Source organism: Rhinoraja longicauda, chromosome 34, assembly GCF_053455715.1.
Source record: "Rhinoraja longicauda isolate Sanriku21f chromosome 34, sRhiLon1.1, whole genome shotgun sequence".
Classification (NCBI taxonomy): Eukaryota; Metazoa; Chordata; class Chondrichthyes; order Rajiformes; family Arhynchobatidae; genus Rhinoraja; species Rhinoraja longicauda.
The window spans coordinates 6,084,807-6,100,044 of NC_135986.1; the positions used below are offsets into that span (position 1 = coordinate 6,084,807).

Below are 15,238 nucleotides of genomic sequence, written 5' to 3' on the forward strand. Positions count from 1 at the left end.
ATGGCCTACTCCTGCACCTATTGTCTATTGTCTATCCCACTTTCTCATCCACTCCTTACATACTAGGGGGCAATTTACAGAGGGGCCGGTTGACGGGCAAACCCGCACGTCTCTGGGACACGAGAGGAAACCGGAGCACCCGGAGGAAACCCGCGCAGTCACCGGGAGAACGTGCAAACTCCGCACGCTGCCAGCACCCGAGGTCAGGATCAGCACGTCTGCCGCCGTGAGGACCAGGCTGGGCGGGACTGTCGTACGTTGAAAGACCGGAGCGACTAGGTTTGTACACACTGGAATTTAGAAGGATGAGAGGGGATCTTATCGAAACGTATAAGATTATTAAGGGGTTGGACACGTTAGGGGCAGGAAACACGTTCCCAATGTTGGGGGGAGTCCAGAACCAGGGGCCACACACAGTTTAAGAATAAGGGGTCGGCCATTTAGAACGGAGACGAGGAAAAACTTTTCCAGTCAGAGAGTTGTGAATCTGTGGAATTCTCTGCCTCAGAAGGCAGTGGAGGCCAATTCTTTGAATGCATTCAAGAGAGAGTTAGATAGAGCTCTTAAGGATAGCGGAGTCAGGGGGTACGGTGAGAGGGCAGGAACGGGGTACTGATTGAGAATGATCAGCCATGATCACATTGAATGGCGGTGCTGGCTCGAAGGGCCGAATGGCCTCCTCCTGCACCTATTGTCTATTGAGAGAGGGGGAATGCAGGGGTTCCTTGAAGTTGAGGCCAATTCTCTGAATGCATTCAAGAGAGAGTTAGATAGAGCTCTTAATGATAGTGGGAGAAGACGGCAGGGGAAGAGAAAAGACATTGTGGCCTTCCATCACAGTGAGCAGGGGACCGGAGGAGATTCGCTGTGATGGATGTTTCTTTTTTGTTGTTGTGTTTTGTGTTGGTTGGGGTTGTGTAATTTGCTTATTTTATTGCTCTTATCGTTGGACTTGTGGGTGAAGAAATCTCGTCCAAAAGACTTGTTTTTTGGATGACAAATAAAGATATCCTGAATCCTGAATCAGGGGGTATGGGGGAGAAGGCAGGAACGGGGTACTGATTGAGAATGATCAGCCATGATCAGGGTGAATGGCGGTGCTGGCTGGAAGGGCCGAATGGCCTCCTCTTGCACCTATTGTCTATCGTCCGTTGAGGCAATGGCTCTACCCGCCGCTCACTGCGCCGCCCATGGCATTCACAGTACTCACGGCCTTTTTGAGGAAGGTATCTCTGCCCCCACAGAGCCCTTGAAGGTTGACCTTGGCTTGCCCAGTTTGGCTTTTGGTGACAAGCTCCACACAGACAAGTTGTTCGAGGGAGCTGAAACAAAAAATTCGGCGATAAAAATCAAATAAATTGCCCTGGTTTCCAATGCAGATCAGGGCAGCACCATAACCTTCGAATGCATGCGGGAAAAATAGTGATAGTGAAGCAGATAATGCCAGTGCCACTGATAACGATCGGTCTGAAGAAGGGACTCGACCCCGAAACGTCACCCGTCCCTTCTCTCCTGAGATGCCGCCCGACCCGCTGAGTTACTCCGGCATTTTGTGAAATAAATAACCGCTTGTACTCGCTGGAATTTAGAAGATTGAGGGGGGATCTTATAGAAACGTACAAAATTCTTAAGGGGTTGGACTGGCTAGATGCGGGAAGATTGTTCCCGATGTTGGGGAAGTCCAGAACAAGGGGGTCACACAGTTTAAGGATAAGGGGGAAGTCTTTTAGGACCGAGATGAGAAAGTTTTTTTTCACACAGAGAGTGGTGAGTCTGTGGAATTCTCTGCCACAGAAGGTAGTTGAGGCCAGTTCATTTGGCTATATTTAAGAGGGAGTTAGATGTGGCCCTTGTGGCTAAAGGGATCAGTGGGTATGGAGAGAAGGCAGGTACGGGATACTGAGTTGGATGGTCAGCCATGATCATATTGAATGGCGGTGCGTACAGGCTCGAAGGGCCGAATGGCCTATTCCTGCACCTATCTTCTATGTTTCTATGTTTCTACGAAGATAATGCCAGTGGTGACATGCGAAACTGCAGCTGTGGGATCCTGATAGAAAACAGTGCCAGCAGCCAGATGCTGTGTGATTGTACACTTTAGAACAGCGCGGAAACAGGCCCTTCGGCCCACCAAGTTCGTGCCAACCACCGATCGCCCCCCTACGCTAACACTATCCTACACAACTCATAACTTTTTTAACCATGGCCGATGAAGCTACGAACCTGCACGAAAACCCACGCATGCCACGGGGAGAACGTGCAAACTCCGCCCGTAATCAGGATCGAACCCGGGTCTCTGGCGCTGTGAGGCAGCAGCTCCACCGTGCTGCCCCCTGGTGGCAGTGACCTGCTGGAGTTCGTCCGGCATTTTGTTTATTGCCAATGGTGGAGAGCAGAGTGGATGGAGTGAGAGGACAATAGACAATAGGTGCAGGAGTAGGCCGTTCGGCCCTTCGAGGCAGCACCGCCATTCAATGTAATCACGGCTGATCATTCTCAATCAATACCCCGTTCCTGCCTTCTCCCCATACCCCCTGACTCAGGATTCAGGATATCTTTATTTGTCATCCAAAAAACGTCTTTTGGACGTGATTTCTTCACCCACAAGTCCAACATACCCCCTGACCGCTATCCTTAAAAGCTCTATCTAGCACTCTCTTGAATGCATTCAGAGAATTGGCCTCCACTGCCTTCAGAGGCAGAGAATTCCACACATTCACAACTCTCTGACTGAAAAAGTTTTTCCTCATCTCCGTTCTAAATGGCCGACCCCTTATTCTTAAACTGTGTGTGGCCCCTGGTTCTGGACTCCCCCAACATTGGGAACATGTTTCCTGCCTCGAACGTGTCCAACCCCTCAATAATCTTATACGTTTCAATAAGATCCCCTCTCATCCTTCTAAATTCCAGTGTGTACAAGCCTAAGTCGCTCCAGTCTTTCAAGATACGACAGTCCCGCCATTCCGGGAATTAACCTACGCTGCACGCCCTCAATAGCAAGAATATCCTTCCTCAAATTTGGAGACCAAAACCGGAGATTAGTTACCGCTGTCAGCTTTAGAGAAAGTGCTTCAGTGCGATTGTTGAACACAGTGTGTGGAGTATATTGCACAGTGTAACCCGACTGCTCCTCATTGTGCTGACTCAACAGAATTGCCTAATGCAGCAATACAATCTTAAACGCAGTATTATCCGCTGTCAGCAGATTGCCGGTACTAAGCTTTGCATATCCCAAGTCAAGGCCTTGCTCACAGTTTAGTTTGGTTGAGAGATACAGCGCGGAAACAGGCCCTTCGGCCCACCGGGTCCGCGCCGACCAGCGATCCCCGCACACTAACACTAACACTACACACACAAGGGACGATTTGCAATTATACCGAGCCGATTAGCCTGCATACCGGAGGTATTTATTCACACAATGCTGGAGTAACTCAGCGGGTCGGGCAGCATCTCAGGAGAGAAGGAATGGGCGACGTTTCGGGTCGAGACCCTTCTTCAGACCGATGTCAGGGGGGGGGGGCGGGACAAAGGAAGGATATAGGTGGAGACGGGAAGATAGAGGGAGAACTGGGATGGGGAGGGGAAGAGATGGACAGAGGAGCTCCCGGAGGAAACAGGAGCCCCCGGAGAAACCCACGCAGGTCACGGGGAGAACGTACAAACTCCGTGCAGGCAGCACCCGTGGTCGGGATGGAACACGGGTCTCTGGCGCCGTGAGGCAGCAACTCTGCCGCTGCGCCACCGTGTCACCCATGACCACCCTGGATTTACAACCAGCGACATCATCTCCCCCCCCCCCCCCACCCTACCAACCCTCCCTACAATTTAACAAGCTTCTTTTCTCTCCTTCAACAGGGGAAAGTCAAGTGAGCCCAAGCAGAATGATAGAACCTCATCGATAGGCGTCCACAGCACAAATCCGCACGATAACAGGGGATGGGGTTTAATTCACAAAATGCTGGAGTAACTCAGCAGGTCAGGCAGCATCTCAGGAGAGAAGGAATGGGCGACGTTTCGGGTCGAGACCCTTCTTACAGTGGATGAAGATTAATTTGAACTTGGGTGTTAAGAGTAGATAGGCCAGAGGGATAGACAATAGGTGCAGGAGGAGGCCATTCGGCCCTTCGAGCCTGTACGCACCGCCATTCAATGTGATCATGGCTGATCATTCTCAATCAGTACCCCGTTCCTGCCTTCTCCCCATACCCCCTGACTCCGCTATCCTTAAGAGCTCTATCTAGCTCTCTCTTGAATGCATTCAGAGACTTGACCTCCACTGCCTCCTGAGGCAGAGAATTCCATAGATTCACAACTCTCTGATTGAAAAAGTTTTTCCTCATCTCCGTTCTAAATGGCCGACCCCTTATTCTTAAACTGTGGCCCCTAGTTCTGGACTCCCCCAACATTGGGAACATGTTTCCTGCCTCTAACGTGTCCAACCCCTTAATAATCTTATGCGTTTCGATAAGATCCCCTCTCATCCGTCTAAATTCCAGTGTATACAAGCCTAGTTGCTCCATTCTTTCAACATATGACAGTCCCGCCATTCTGGGAATTAACCTAGTAAACCTACGCTGCACGCCCTCGATAGCAAGAATATCCTTCCTCAAATTTGGAGACCAAAACTGCACACAGTACTCCAGGTGCGGTCTCACTAGGGCCCTGTACAACTGCAGAAGGACCTCTTTGCTCCTATACTCAACTCGTCTTGTTATGAAGGCCAACATTCCATTGGCTTTCTTCACTGCCTGCTGTACCTGCATGCTTCCTTTCAGTGACTGATGCACTAGGACACCCAGATCTCGTTGTACGTCCCCTTTTCCTAACTTGGATCTGGACTGTTGCCTGCAGTGGTGATGATCTTCAAAATATTACCAATGACACCGTTGTGAGCAGTTCTGGGCCCCGTATCTGAGGAAGGACGTGCCGGCTCTGGAGAGGGTCCAGAGGTGGTTTACGAGAACGATCCCAGGAATGAGTGGGTTAACGTACGATGAGCGTTTGTCGGCACTGGGCCTGTACTCGCTGGAGTTTAGAAGGATGGGGGGGGGGGACCCTCATTAAAACTTACCAAATAGTGAGCGGCCCGGATAGAGTGGATGTGGAGAGGATGTTTCCACTAGTGGGAGAGTCTAGGACCGGAGGCCATAAACTCAGAATTAAAGGACGTACCGTTAGGAAGGAGACGAGGAGGAATTTCTTCAGTCGGAGGGCGGTGAATCTGTGGGATTCTTTGCCACAGACGGCTGTGGAGGCTGTCAATTGATATTTTTAAGGCGGTGATAGATTCCTGATGAGTGCAGGTGTCATAGAAACATAGAAAATAGGTGCAGGAGTAGGCCATTCGGCCCTTCGAGCCTGCACCGCCATTCAATATGATCATGGCTGATCATCCAGCTCAGTATCCCGTACCTGCCTTCTCTCCATACCCCATGATCCCTTTAGCCACAAGGGCCACATCTAACTCCCTCTTAAATATAGCCAACGAACTGGCCTCAACTACCTTCTGTGGCAGTGAATTCCACAGACTCACCACTCTCTGTGTGAAGAAATGTTTTCTCATCTCGGTCCTAAAAGACTTCCCCCTTATCCTTAAGCTGTGACCCCTTGTTCTGGACTTCCCCAACATCGGGAACAATCTTCCCGCATCTAGCCTGTCCAACCCCTTAAGAATTTTGTACGTTTCTATAAGATCCCCCCTCAGTCTTCTAAATTCCAGCGAGTGCAAGCCGAGTCTATCCAGTCTTTCTTCATATGAAAGTTCTGCCATCCCAGGGATCAATCTGGTGTCAGGGGTTATCATATCATATCATCATATCATATATATACAGCCGGAAACAGGCCTTTTCGGCCCACCAAGTCCGTGCCGCCCAGCGATCCCCGCACATTAACACTATCCTACACCCACTAGGGACAATTTTTACATTTACCCAGCCAATTAACCTACATACCTGTACGTCTTTGGAGTGTGGGAGGAAACCGAAGAGTGTGGGAGGAAACCGAAAAGCAGCAACTCTACCGCTGCGCTACCGTGGGGACAAGGCAGGAGAATGGGGTTGAGAGGGAGAGATGGATCGGCCATGATTGAATGGCAGAGTTGACTCGATGAGCCGAATGGCCTAATTCTGCTCCTAGAACCTATGAATGTACACGTGCAGGAAAGAACTGCAGATGCTGGTTTAAATCGTAGATGCTGGAGTAACTCAGCGAGACTCTCTGGAGAGGTGGCGTTTCGGGTCGAGACCCTTCTTCAGTCTGAAGAACCCATTCAGACCATTCAGTCACCCATTCCCTTCTCTCCAGAGATGCTGCCTGACCCGCTGAGTTACTCCAGCATTTTGTGTCTACCTCCGTTATAAGCGTACACAACTGTTCCACAATCTCAAGCAAGAGCAGCGCAGACTGTTTAAATCACATTAAATAAGCAGGCACGAGGCCAAGTAACAATAGACAATAGACAATAGGTGCAGGAGTAGGCCATTCAGCCGTTCGAGCCAGCACCGCCATTCAATGCGATCATGGCTGATCACTCTCAATCAGTACCACGTTCCTGCCTTCTCCCCATACCCCCTCACTCCGCTATCCTTAAGAGCTCTATCCAGCTCTCTCTTGAAAGCATCCAACGAACTGGCCTCCACTGCCTTCTGAGGCAGAGAATTCCACACCTTCACCACTCTCTGACTGAAAAAGTTCTTCCTCATCTCCGTTCTAAATGGCCTTACCCCTTATTCTTAAACTGTGTGTGGCCCCTTGTTCTGGACTCCCCCCCAACATTGGGAACATGTTTCCTGCCTCTAATGTGTCCAATCCCCTAATTATCTTATATGTTTCAATAAGATCCCCCCCTCATCCTTCTAAATTCCAGTGTATACAAGCCCAATCGCTCCAGCCTTTCAACATACGACAGTCCCGCCATTCCGGGAATTAACCTAGTGAACCTAGTAACCCCACTGGTACGTACGCGATAGATCGGCCTTGCGTCTTTTGCCCTTTTTCTTCTTCTCGCAGAGTCTCCTCTCCGGGTTCTCTTTCTTTTTCATTCCAGCGGTTTTCCCTGCGCCTCTCTTTCTCGTTCCCTCTTGAAGGAGTCTCTTCTCCGGCCTCTCTTCTCCCTCTGCTGGAGAGGCAACTCGAACCGCCTGTCCCTGGACCCCGTTGTCTTGGAACTGTTTGAGAGCTGCCTTGGCCCGCTTGGCTGTCACGTATTCCACGTAAACGGTCCTGTAAATGAAACACTGAACATTATAAGAGGCGGGACGAGGAGCAGAAAGCACAAGAGCCACACACAAACCCAATTAGAAAACCACGACTCCTCCTTCACGTCTGGGCTTTCAACTTCTCTGACAGGGACACTCGTAGATAGGGTTGCCAACTGTCCCGTATTAGCCGGGACATCCAGTGTCTATACACTAAAACTCCCGTTTGTTTGTTTGTTTGTTTGTTTGTTTGTTCATGAACTACAGCCAAAACGGTACACGATAGCGCGACAATTCTAGGCCCACCTTCCTCACCGTCGTCCCTTTGGTGCTAATGGAAGAAGTTTCATTGAGATCGGCGTTATATTTTTAAAGTTATTCACATTTTAAAGTTTAAATCTATCTCCTCGGGAGGGAGGGAGTTAGGGAGGGGGGTGGAGGAAGGGAGGATAAGAGGGGTTGAGGGGGATGGAGGGAGGATAACGGGGGTTGAGGGGGATGGAGGGGTAGGATGGAGGGGGGATGGGAAGGGGGATGGGAGAGGGTGCTACACCAATGTAGGAAAGGTTTGGGCCCAACGGGTCCACTTGGTCTAGTTTTGAGCTAAATTTGTTTGTCCCGTATTAGGCCCACGGGCCGCTGTAGGCCCCGACACTGTAGGCCCGGGCGCTGTAGGCTGACGGAGCTCGTTAACATTAACGGAGTCCGGGGAGCGGGGCTTACTGTGTTCGGGGAGCGAGGCCGAGTGTGTTCGCCTAACGGAGGTTGCATAGCAACCCGCCTCCCGGCCCGGGAGGCCGTCATTGGCGGAGCGGGAGCACGTGGCCGCTGGCTGGGTGAGGTCACGTGGGGCGGTGACGTCACCGAGTCCCGTATTTGGGAGTTCGAAAGTCGGCATCCCTACTTGTAGAATAGCTCAACATAGGTGAAGGCCATTTGGCCCAGTATGTACTGTATGAGCCAGCCCTTTGTTAGTCAAGTCAAGTCAAGTCAATTTTATTTGTATAGCACATTTAAAAACAACCCACGTTGACCAAAGTGCTGTCCATCAGTTCAGGTACTAAGGAAAAAATGAAACATACAGTGGCACACAAACATAACAGCACATACATAAACAGTTCACAGCGCCCCCTCAGAGGGCCTCAAACGCTAGGGAGTAGAAATAGGTTTTGAGCCTGGACTTAAAGGAGTGGATGGAGGGGGCAGTTCTGATGGGGAGAGGGATGCTGTTCCACAGTCTCGGAGCTGCAACCGCAAAAGCGCGGTCACCCCTGAGCTTAAGCCTAGACCGCGGGATACTCAGTAGCCCTAAGTCGGCCGACCTGAGGGACCTGGAGTTAGAGAGGTGGGTTAGAAGATTTTTGATGTGGGGGGGGGGGAATGTCCATTTAGGGCTTTGTATGTGAATAGGAGGAGCTTGAAGTTGATTCTGTACCGTACTGGGAGCCAGTGGAGAGAGGCCAGAATCGGGGTGATGTGGTCCCTTTTACGGGCGCCCGTCAGGAGTCTCGCTGCGGCGTTTTGGACCAGTTGCAGATATATGTAACGAGCCCCTGTGGCCTGCACTTTCCCCAATGGGCTTGCATATTGTTTTATGCTTTAGAAATACAGCGCAGAAAGAGCCCACCATTTTGAAATTCCCAAGTTTTGGAATTCTCTCCCTGAAACTCCCTTCTCTTTCTTTGAAGATAAGCTTTTAAAAAAGCAGCTTTGTGCCAAGCTTTCATTTGCCCATCCCATTATCTCAGGGAGCTTGGATTAATTATATCACTGCTGTGAAGGAGAAGGGAAGTTTTGCCCTTGTTGAAGCACTGTACAAATGCAAGACGTTACCTCCGCGCCTACACAGTTTACTCACCTTTGTGACTGGCCATCATTTTCTCCCGCAATTCGGACATTCTCAGCATCGGCAAACAGAGATTTCAGAAAGGTCTTGTTCAACGGACAAAGATTTGTCACTTTAAGAATCTTCTTTTTCTCTGAAGAGAGAGAGAGAGAGAGAAAAAAATTGGGGTTGAGAGGGGAAGATAGATCAGCAATGATTGAATGGCGGAGTAGACATGATGGGCCGAATGGCCTAATTCTGCTCCTATAACATGAAAATGAATAGACAATAGGTGAAGGAGGAGGCCATTCGGCCCTTCGAGCCAGCACCGCCATTCAATGTGATCATGGCTGATCATTTTCAATCAGTACCCCGTTCCTGCCTTCTCCCCATACCCCCTGACTCCGCTATCCTTAAGAGCTCTATCTAGCTCTCTCTTGAATGCATTCAGAGAATTGGCCTCCACTGCCCTCTGAGGCAGAGAATTCCACAGATTCACAACTCTCTGACTGAAAAAGTTTTTCCTCATCTCCGTTCTAAATGGCCTACCCCTTATTCTTAAACTGTGTGTGGCCCCTGGTTCTGGACTCCCCCAACATTGGGAATATGTTTCCTGCCTCTAACGTGTCCAACCCCTTAATAATCTTATACTTTTTGATAAGATCCCCTCTCATCCTTCTAAATTCCAGTGTATACAAGCCTAGTCGCTCCAGTGTTTCTGGAACTCTAAACTTATATTCTTGCATGTGTGATTTTACATAATCTCTAAGTTGTAAATATCTAAAATAATTATTAACATGTAATCCGTACTTCTGCTGTAAATCCTGAAAAGAAAGAAAAGTTCCCTTATGATAAAGATCTCCCACCCTTTTAATTCCATAACTTTTCCATTGAGCAAAGCCTCTATCTAAGACAGACGGTTTAAAAGAAGGATTATTCGCAATAGGAAGGAAAACAGATAATTTACTCAATTTTAACGTAAGCTTTAATTGTTTCCAGGTACGGATAACACTCTGTATAATGGGATTACCTCCATATGTTTTTTTATTTAAATTTATTGGAGCTAAGAGGATCGCACCAATATCGAATGGTAAACAATCCTCTTTCTCCATCTTTAACCAATCCGGTTGTTGATCAGAATCATCCAACCAGCAGGTTATATTTTTAATATTAACCGCCCAATAATAAAATAAAAAGTTAGGTAAAGCAATTCCTCCATTAATTTTAGACTTACGTAGATGTCTTTTATTTATTCTATGAGTCTTGTAGTCCCAGATAAAATTAGTAACAATTGAATCAATTTAAAAAAAAAACTTTTTTGGAAGATAGATCGGAATTGCTTGAAATAAGTATAGTAGCTGTGGAAGAAAGATCATCTTTATAGCATTACTACGACCAACTAATGATATAGGAAGTGTTTTCCAAAATTGGATATTTCTGTGTAATTTAGTGAGTAAAGGAGGAAAATTTAATTTAAATAAAGAAGTATATTTCCTAGTCACGTAAATTCCAAGATATTTAAACTTTTCATAGGCAATTTTAAAAGGAAATTGTTGAAGTATGGCCGGATTATGCTCCATTATTGGCATAATTTCACTTTTATACCAGTTAATTCTATAACCTGAAAATGAACCAAATTGAGTTATGAGATTTAATAAATTCGGAATGCTAATTTCTGGCTTTGTAATATATATTAATACATCATCCGCATATAAAGAAATTTTATTGGTTGTATGTTTAGTGTTATAGCCATGAATATCTGAATTTGATCTTATACTCTCAGCAAGTGGTTCTATAACGAGGGCAAATAGAAGCGGTGGTAGTGGACATCCTTGTCTACAACCCCTAGCTAAATGAAATTTAGATGACAGCATTTGATTAGTTAATATTCTAGCTGTTGGGGATGTATATAAAAGTTTCACCCATGAACAAAAATTTTCACCTAGTTGAAATTTTTCCATCACTGAGAAAAGATAGGGCCATTCTACTTGATCAAATGCTTTCAACAGCTCCATCCAAGACCATAAGACTCTCTTGCTTTCATAGAAACATAGAAAATAGGTGCAGGAGTAGACCATTCGGCCCTTCGAGCCTGTACGCACCGCCATTCAATATGATCATGGCTGATCATCCAACTCAGTATCCCGTACCTGCCTTCTCTCCCTACCCCCTGATCCCTTTAGCCACAAGGGCCACATCTAATTCCCTCTTAAATATAGCCAATGAACTGGCCTCAACTACCTTCTGCGGCAGAGAATTCCACAGATTCACCACTCTCTGTGTGAAAAAAAACTTTCTCATCTCGGTCCTAAAAGACTTCCCCCTTATCCTTAAACTGTGACCCCTTGTTCTGGACTTCCCCAACATCGGGAACAATCTCCACGCATCTAGCCTGTCCAACCCCGTAAGAATTTTGTACGTTTCTATAAGATCCCCCCCCTCGATCTTCTAAATTCCAGCGAGTACAAGCCGAGTCTATCCAGTCTTTCTTCATATGAAAGTCCAGCCATCCCAGGAATCAATCTGGTGAACCTTCTCTGTACTCCCTCTATGGCAAGAATGTCTTTCCTCAGATTAGACGACCAAAACTGTACGCAATACTCCAGGTGTGGTCTCACCAATGCCCTGTACAACTGCAGCAGAACCTCCCTGCTCCTATACTCAAATCCCCTCGCTATGAATGCCAACATACCATTGGCTTTCTTCACTGCCTGCTGCACCTGCATGCCTACTTTCAATGACTGGTGTACCACGACACCCAGGTCTCGTTGCATCTCCCCTTCTCCTAATCGGCCACCATTCAGGTAATAGTATGCTCTCCTGTTCTTGCCACCAAAGTGGACAAACCTCACATTTATCCACATTATACTGCATCTGCCATGCATTTGCCCACTCACCTCACCTATCCAAGTCATGTTGCAGCCTCCTAGCATCCTCCTCACAGCTAACACTGCCCCCCAGCTTCGTGTCATCCGCAAGAGAGAGCTGGATAGAGCTCTTTATGATAGCGGAGTCAGGGGGTATGGGGAGAGGGCAGGAACGGGGTACTGATTGTGAATGATCAGCCATGATCACATTAGAAGATTGAGGGGGGATCTTATAGAAACTTACAAAATTCTTAAGGGGTTGGACAGGCTAGATGCAGGAAGATTGTTCCCGATGTTGAGGAAGTCCAGAACAAGGGGTCACAGTTTAAGGATAAGGGGGAAGTCTTTTAGGACCGAGATGAGAAAGTTTTTTTTCACACAGAGTGGTGAATCTGTGGAATTCTCTGCCACAGAAGGCAGTTGAGGCCAGTTCATTGGCTATATTTAAGAGGGAGTTAGATGTGGCCCTTGCGGCTAAAGGGATCAGGGGGTATGGAGAGAAGGCAGGTACGGGATACTGAGCTGGATGATCAGCCATGATCATATTGAATGGCGGTGCAGGCTCGAAGGGCCTACTCCTGCACCTATTTTCTATGTTTCTATGAATGGCGGTGCTAGCTCAAAGGGCCGAATGGCCTCCTCCTGCACCTATTGTCTATTGAGAAGAATGAGGCTCGTTGGTCGTTGCCACCGCCACCCTAGAAATACCAGCAAACAAGGGAACCCACCCATGGAAGACGGATCCCGGGACGACCAAACAAGACCACGCTGAAGACGTTGATGGAAGACGCGTATGTAGAGACAAAAGAGGAGCTGGCAGCTGTTTGGAGGACAGAGATGCGTGGGGCGTCCGCCACTGTGCCTGTCGGAAACCAGCACCGCTAATGTTTTCAACGATCTTTAAAAATGTAATGAATTTAATGAATTATCGAGTTCCTCCAGCATTTTTTTTTAACGCTCAAGATTCCAGCATCTGCAGTCTCCTGCGTCTGCAAACTAATTAAAATAGCCTTGCAATAAATATTTAAAAAAACATGAGACGGGCATTCGTGAACGCGGCAACAATGTCCTCAAAGCCAAAACAACAGATGCCAGAAGCCGGGAGCAGATGGAAAATGTTGGAGACACTTGGCGGGAGTGACTGACGGGAAAATACAGCACGGAAACTTTAGCCCGACTTTAGACCATCGAGTCCGTGCCGATTATCGATCGCCCGTTCACACGACTTCAACGTTACTTTCTCATTCATTTCCCTTGCAAACAACCGGGGGGGATTTACAGAGCGCAATTGCCCGATAAACCCACACGACTTTGACAATAAGGTCAGAACTAGATTTGGATGAAGAAGGAAACCAGGGCCTCTGGTGGAGACCCACGAGAGTCTATGCTATTAGCCGATATAGTCAATTAGAGATATTGATATTTTGTTGTAGGTGGTTGAAGATGGTTTATTTTGTTGTTGTCTTAGCCTCCACCCCCCCCCCCTTCCATCCCCCCTCTATATCCGCCCTCCCATCTCCCCTTCCATTCCCCCCCTCCATCTCCCCCCTCTCCCTCCACCCCCCTTCCATCTCCCCTTCTATCCCCCCCTCCATCCCCCCTTCCCCATCTCCACTTCCATCCCCCCTCCACCCCCTTCCATCTCTAACCCCCCTCTCCATCTCTCCCCATCTCCCCCTCCATCTCCCCCTCCATCTCCCCCTTCCCCATCTCCATCCACTCCACCCCCCCATCCCCCTCTCCACCCCCCCCTTCCACCCCCCCCCCCTTCCATCCTCCCTCCATCTATCTCCCTTAAAGACTGGAGCGACTAGGCTTGTACACACTAGAATTTAGAAGGAAGAGAGGGGATCTTATCGGAACGTATAAGATTATTAAGGGGTTGGACACGTTAGAGGCAGGAAACATGTTCCCAATGTTGGGGGAGTCCAGAACCAGGAGCCACACAGTTTAAGAATAAGGGGTCGGCCATTTAGAACTGAGATGAGGAAAAACCTTTTTCAGTCAGAGAGTTGTGAATCTGTGGAATTCTCTGCCTCAGAAGGCAGTGGAGGCCAATTCTCTGAATGCATTCAAGAGGGAGCTAGATAGAGCTCTTAAGGATAGCGGAGTCAAGGGGTATGGGGAGAAGGCAGGAACGGGGTACTGATTGAGAATGATCAGCCATGATCACATTGAATGGCGGCGCTGGCTCGAAGGGCCGAATGGCCTCCTCCTGCACCTATTGTCTATTGTTATCATTGGGAATGGAATGTGTTTGTCCCTTTACGGATGATAGGGAGTAGACAGAGGAGTATACGGGTTCCTTGTCCTTAAATGACTCCCTTGTCTGACAGTGTGAGCCCTGTGTATTAAAACAGTTAAGAAGCAAGGTCGTGCAGCTGCGAGACTGCTCCTGTATAAGAGATAAAGAAAGTTTCTTTCCCAATAACAACTCCTTATATGGGTGCGTGTGAAAGTAGGAAAAGTTTCGAATCCACTCTAGGTAAATTGATGCATTTCCCCGAAATCATGTGACTTATATTAATGGTTTGGTTTCTGAGCATGTGACCCGTATTAATGATCTTGTTTTCTCTGTAACCATGGGAATTGTATTAGAATTGTAATTGGTCATTGATTCCTTTTCTGTCACACCCCTTTTTCCTTTCTGTGTAAAAAAGAAAACAATCGTGGCAAAGTTGTTCTTCCCCTCTCCCCAGTTGAGATATTTTCAGACACTAGTATTGTGTCAGGAGATTCTCAAGGGGAAGAACCCCACTGTGGAATAAATCCGATGTGCTCATCCAGTATTAGACAATAGATGCAGGAAGAGGCCATTCGGCCCTCCGAGCCAGCACTGCCATTCAATGTGATCATGGCTGATCATTCTCAATCAGTACCCCGTTCCTGCCTTCTCCCCATACCCCCTGACTCCGCTATCCTTAAGAGCTCTATCTTGAATGCATTCAGAGAATTGGCCTCCACTGCCTTCTGAGGCAGAGAATTCCACAGATTCACAACTCTCTGACAGAAAAAGTTTTTCCTCATCTCAGTTCTAAATGGCCTACCCCTTATTCTTAAACTGTGTGGCCCCTGGTTCTGGACTCCCCCAACATTGGGAACATGTTTCCTGCCTCTAACGTGTCCAACCCCTTAATAATCTTATACGTTTTGATAAGATCTCCTCTCATCCTTCTAAATTCCAGTGTATACAAGCCTAGTCGCTCCAGTCTTTCAACATATGACAGTCCCGCCATTCCGGGAATTAACCTAGTAAACCTACGCTGCACGCCCTCAATAGCAAGAATATCCTTCCTCAAATTTGGAGACCAAAACTGCACACAGTACTCCAGGTGCGGTCTCACTAGGGC

General features: G+C 47.9%; 1 protein-coding gene across 4 annotated transcripts in view; it reads right to left on the bottom strand.

Annotated features, from left to right (window-relative positions):
• The window catches only part of LOC144609546 (uncharacterized), an 84,786-nt gene that overhangs the window by 4,905 nt on the left and 64,643 nt on the right, over positions 1 to 15,238 (bottom strand). For 3 of the 4 annotated variants that reach the window (XM_078428057.1, XM_078428056.1, XM_078428055.1), the window contains 3 exons: positions 9,055 to 9,175; positions 6,962 to 7,221; positions 1,211 to 1,322 (listed from right to left, as the gene is read on the bottom strand). In XM_078428057.1, coding sequence (XP_078284183.1) covers positions 1,211 to 1,322; positions 6,962 to 7,221; positions 9,055 to 9,175 — 493 coding nt within the window. The remainder of the gene's footprint in view (positions 1 to 1,210; positions 1,323 to 6,961; positions 7,222 to 9,054; positions 9,176 to 15,238) is intronic. The other variant, XM_078428058.1, reaches the window with a different exon arrangement.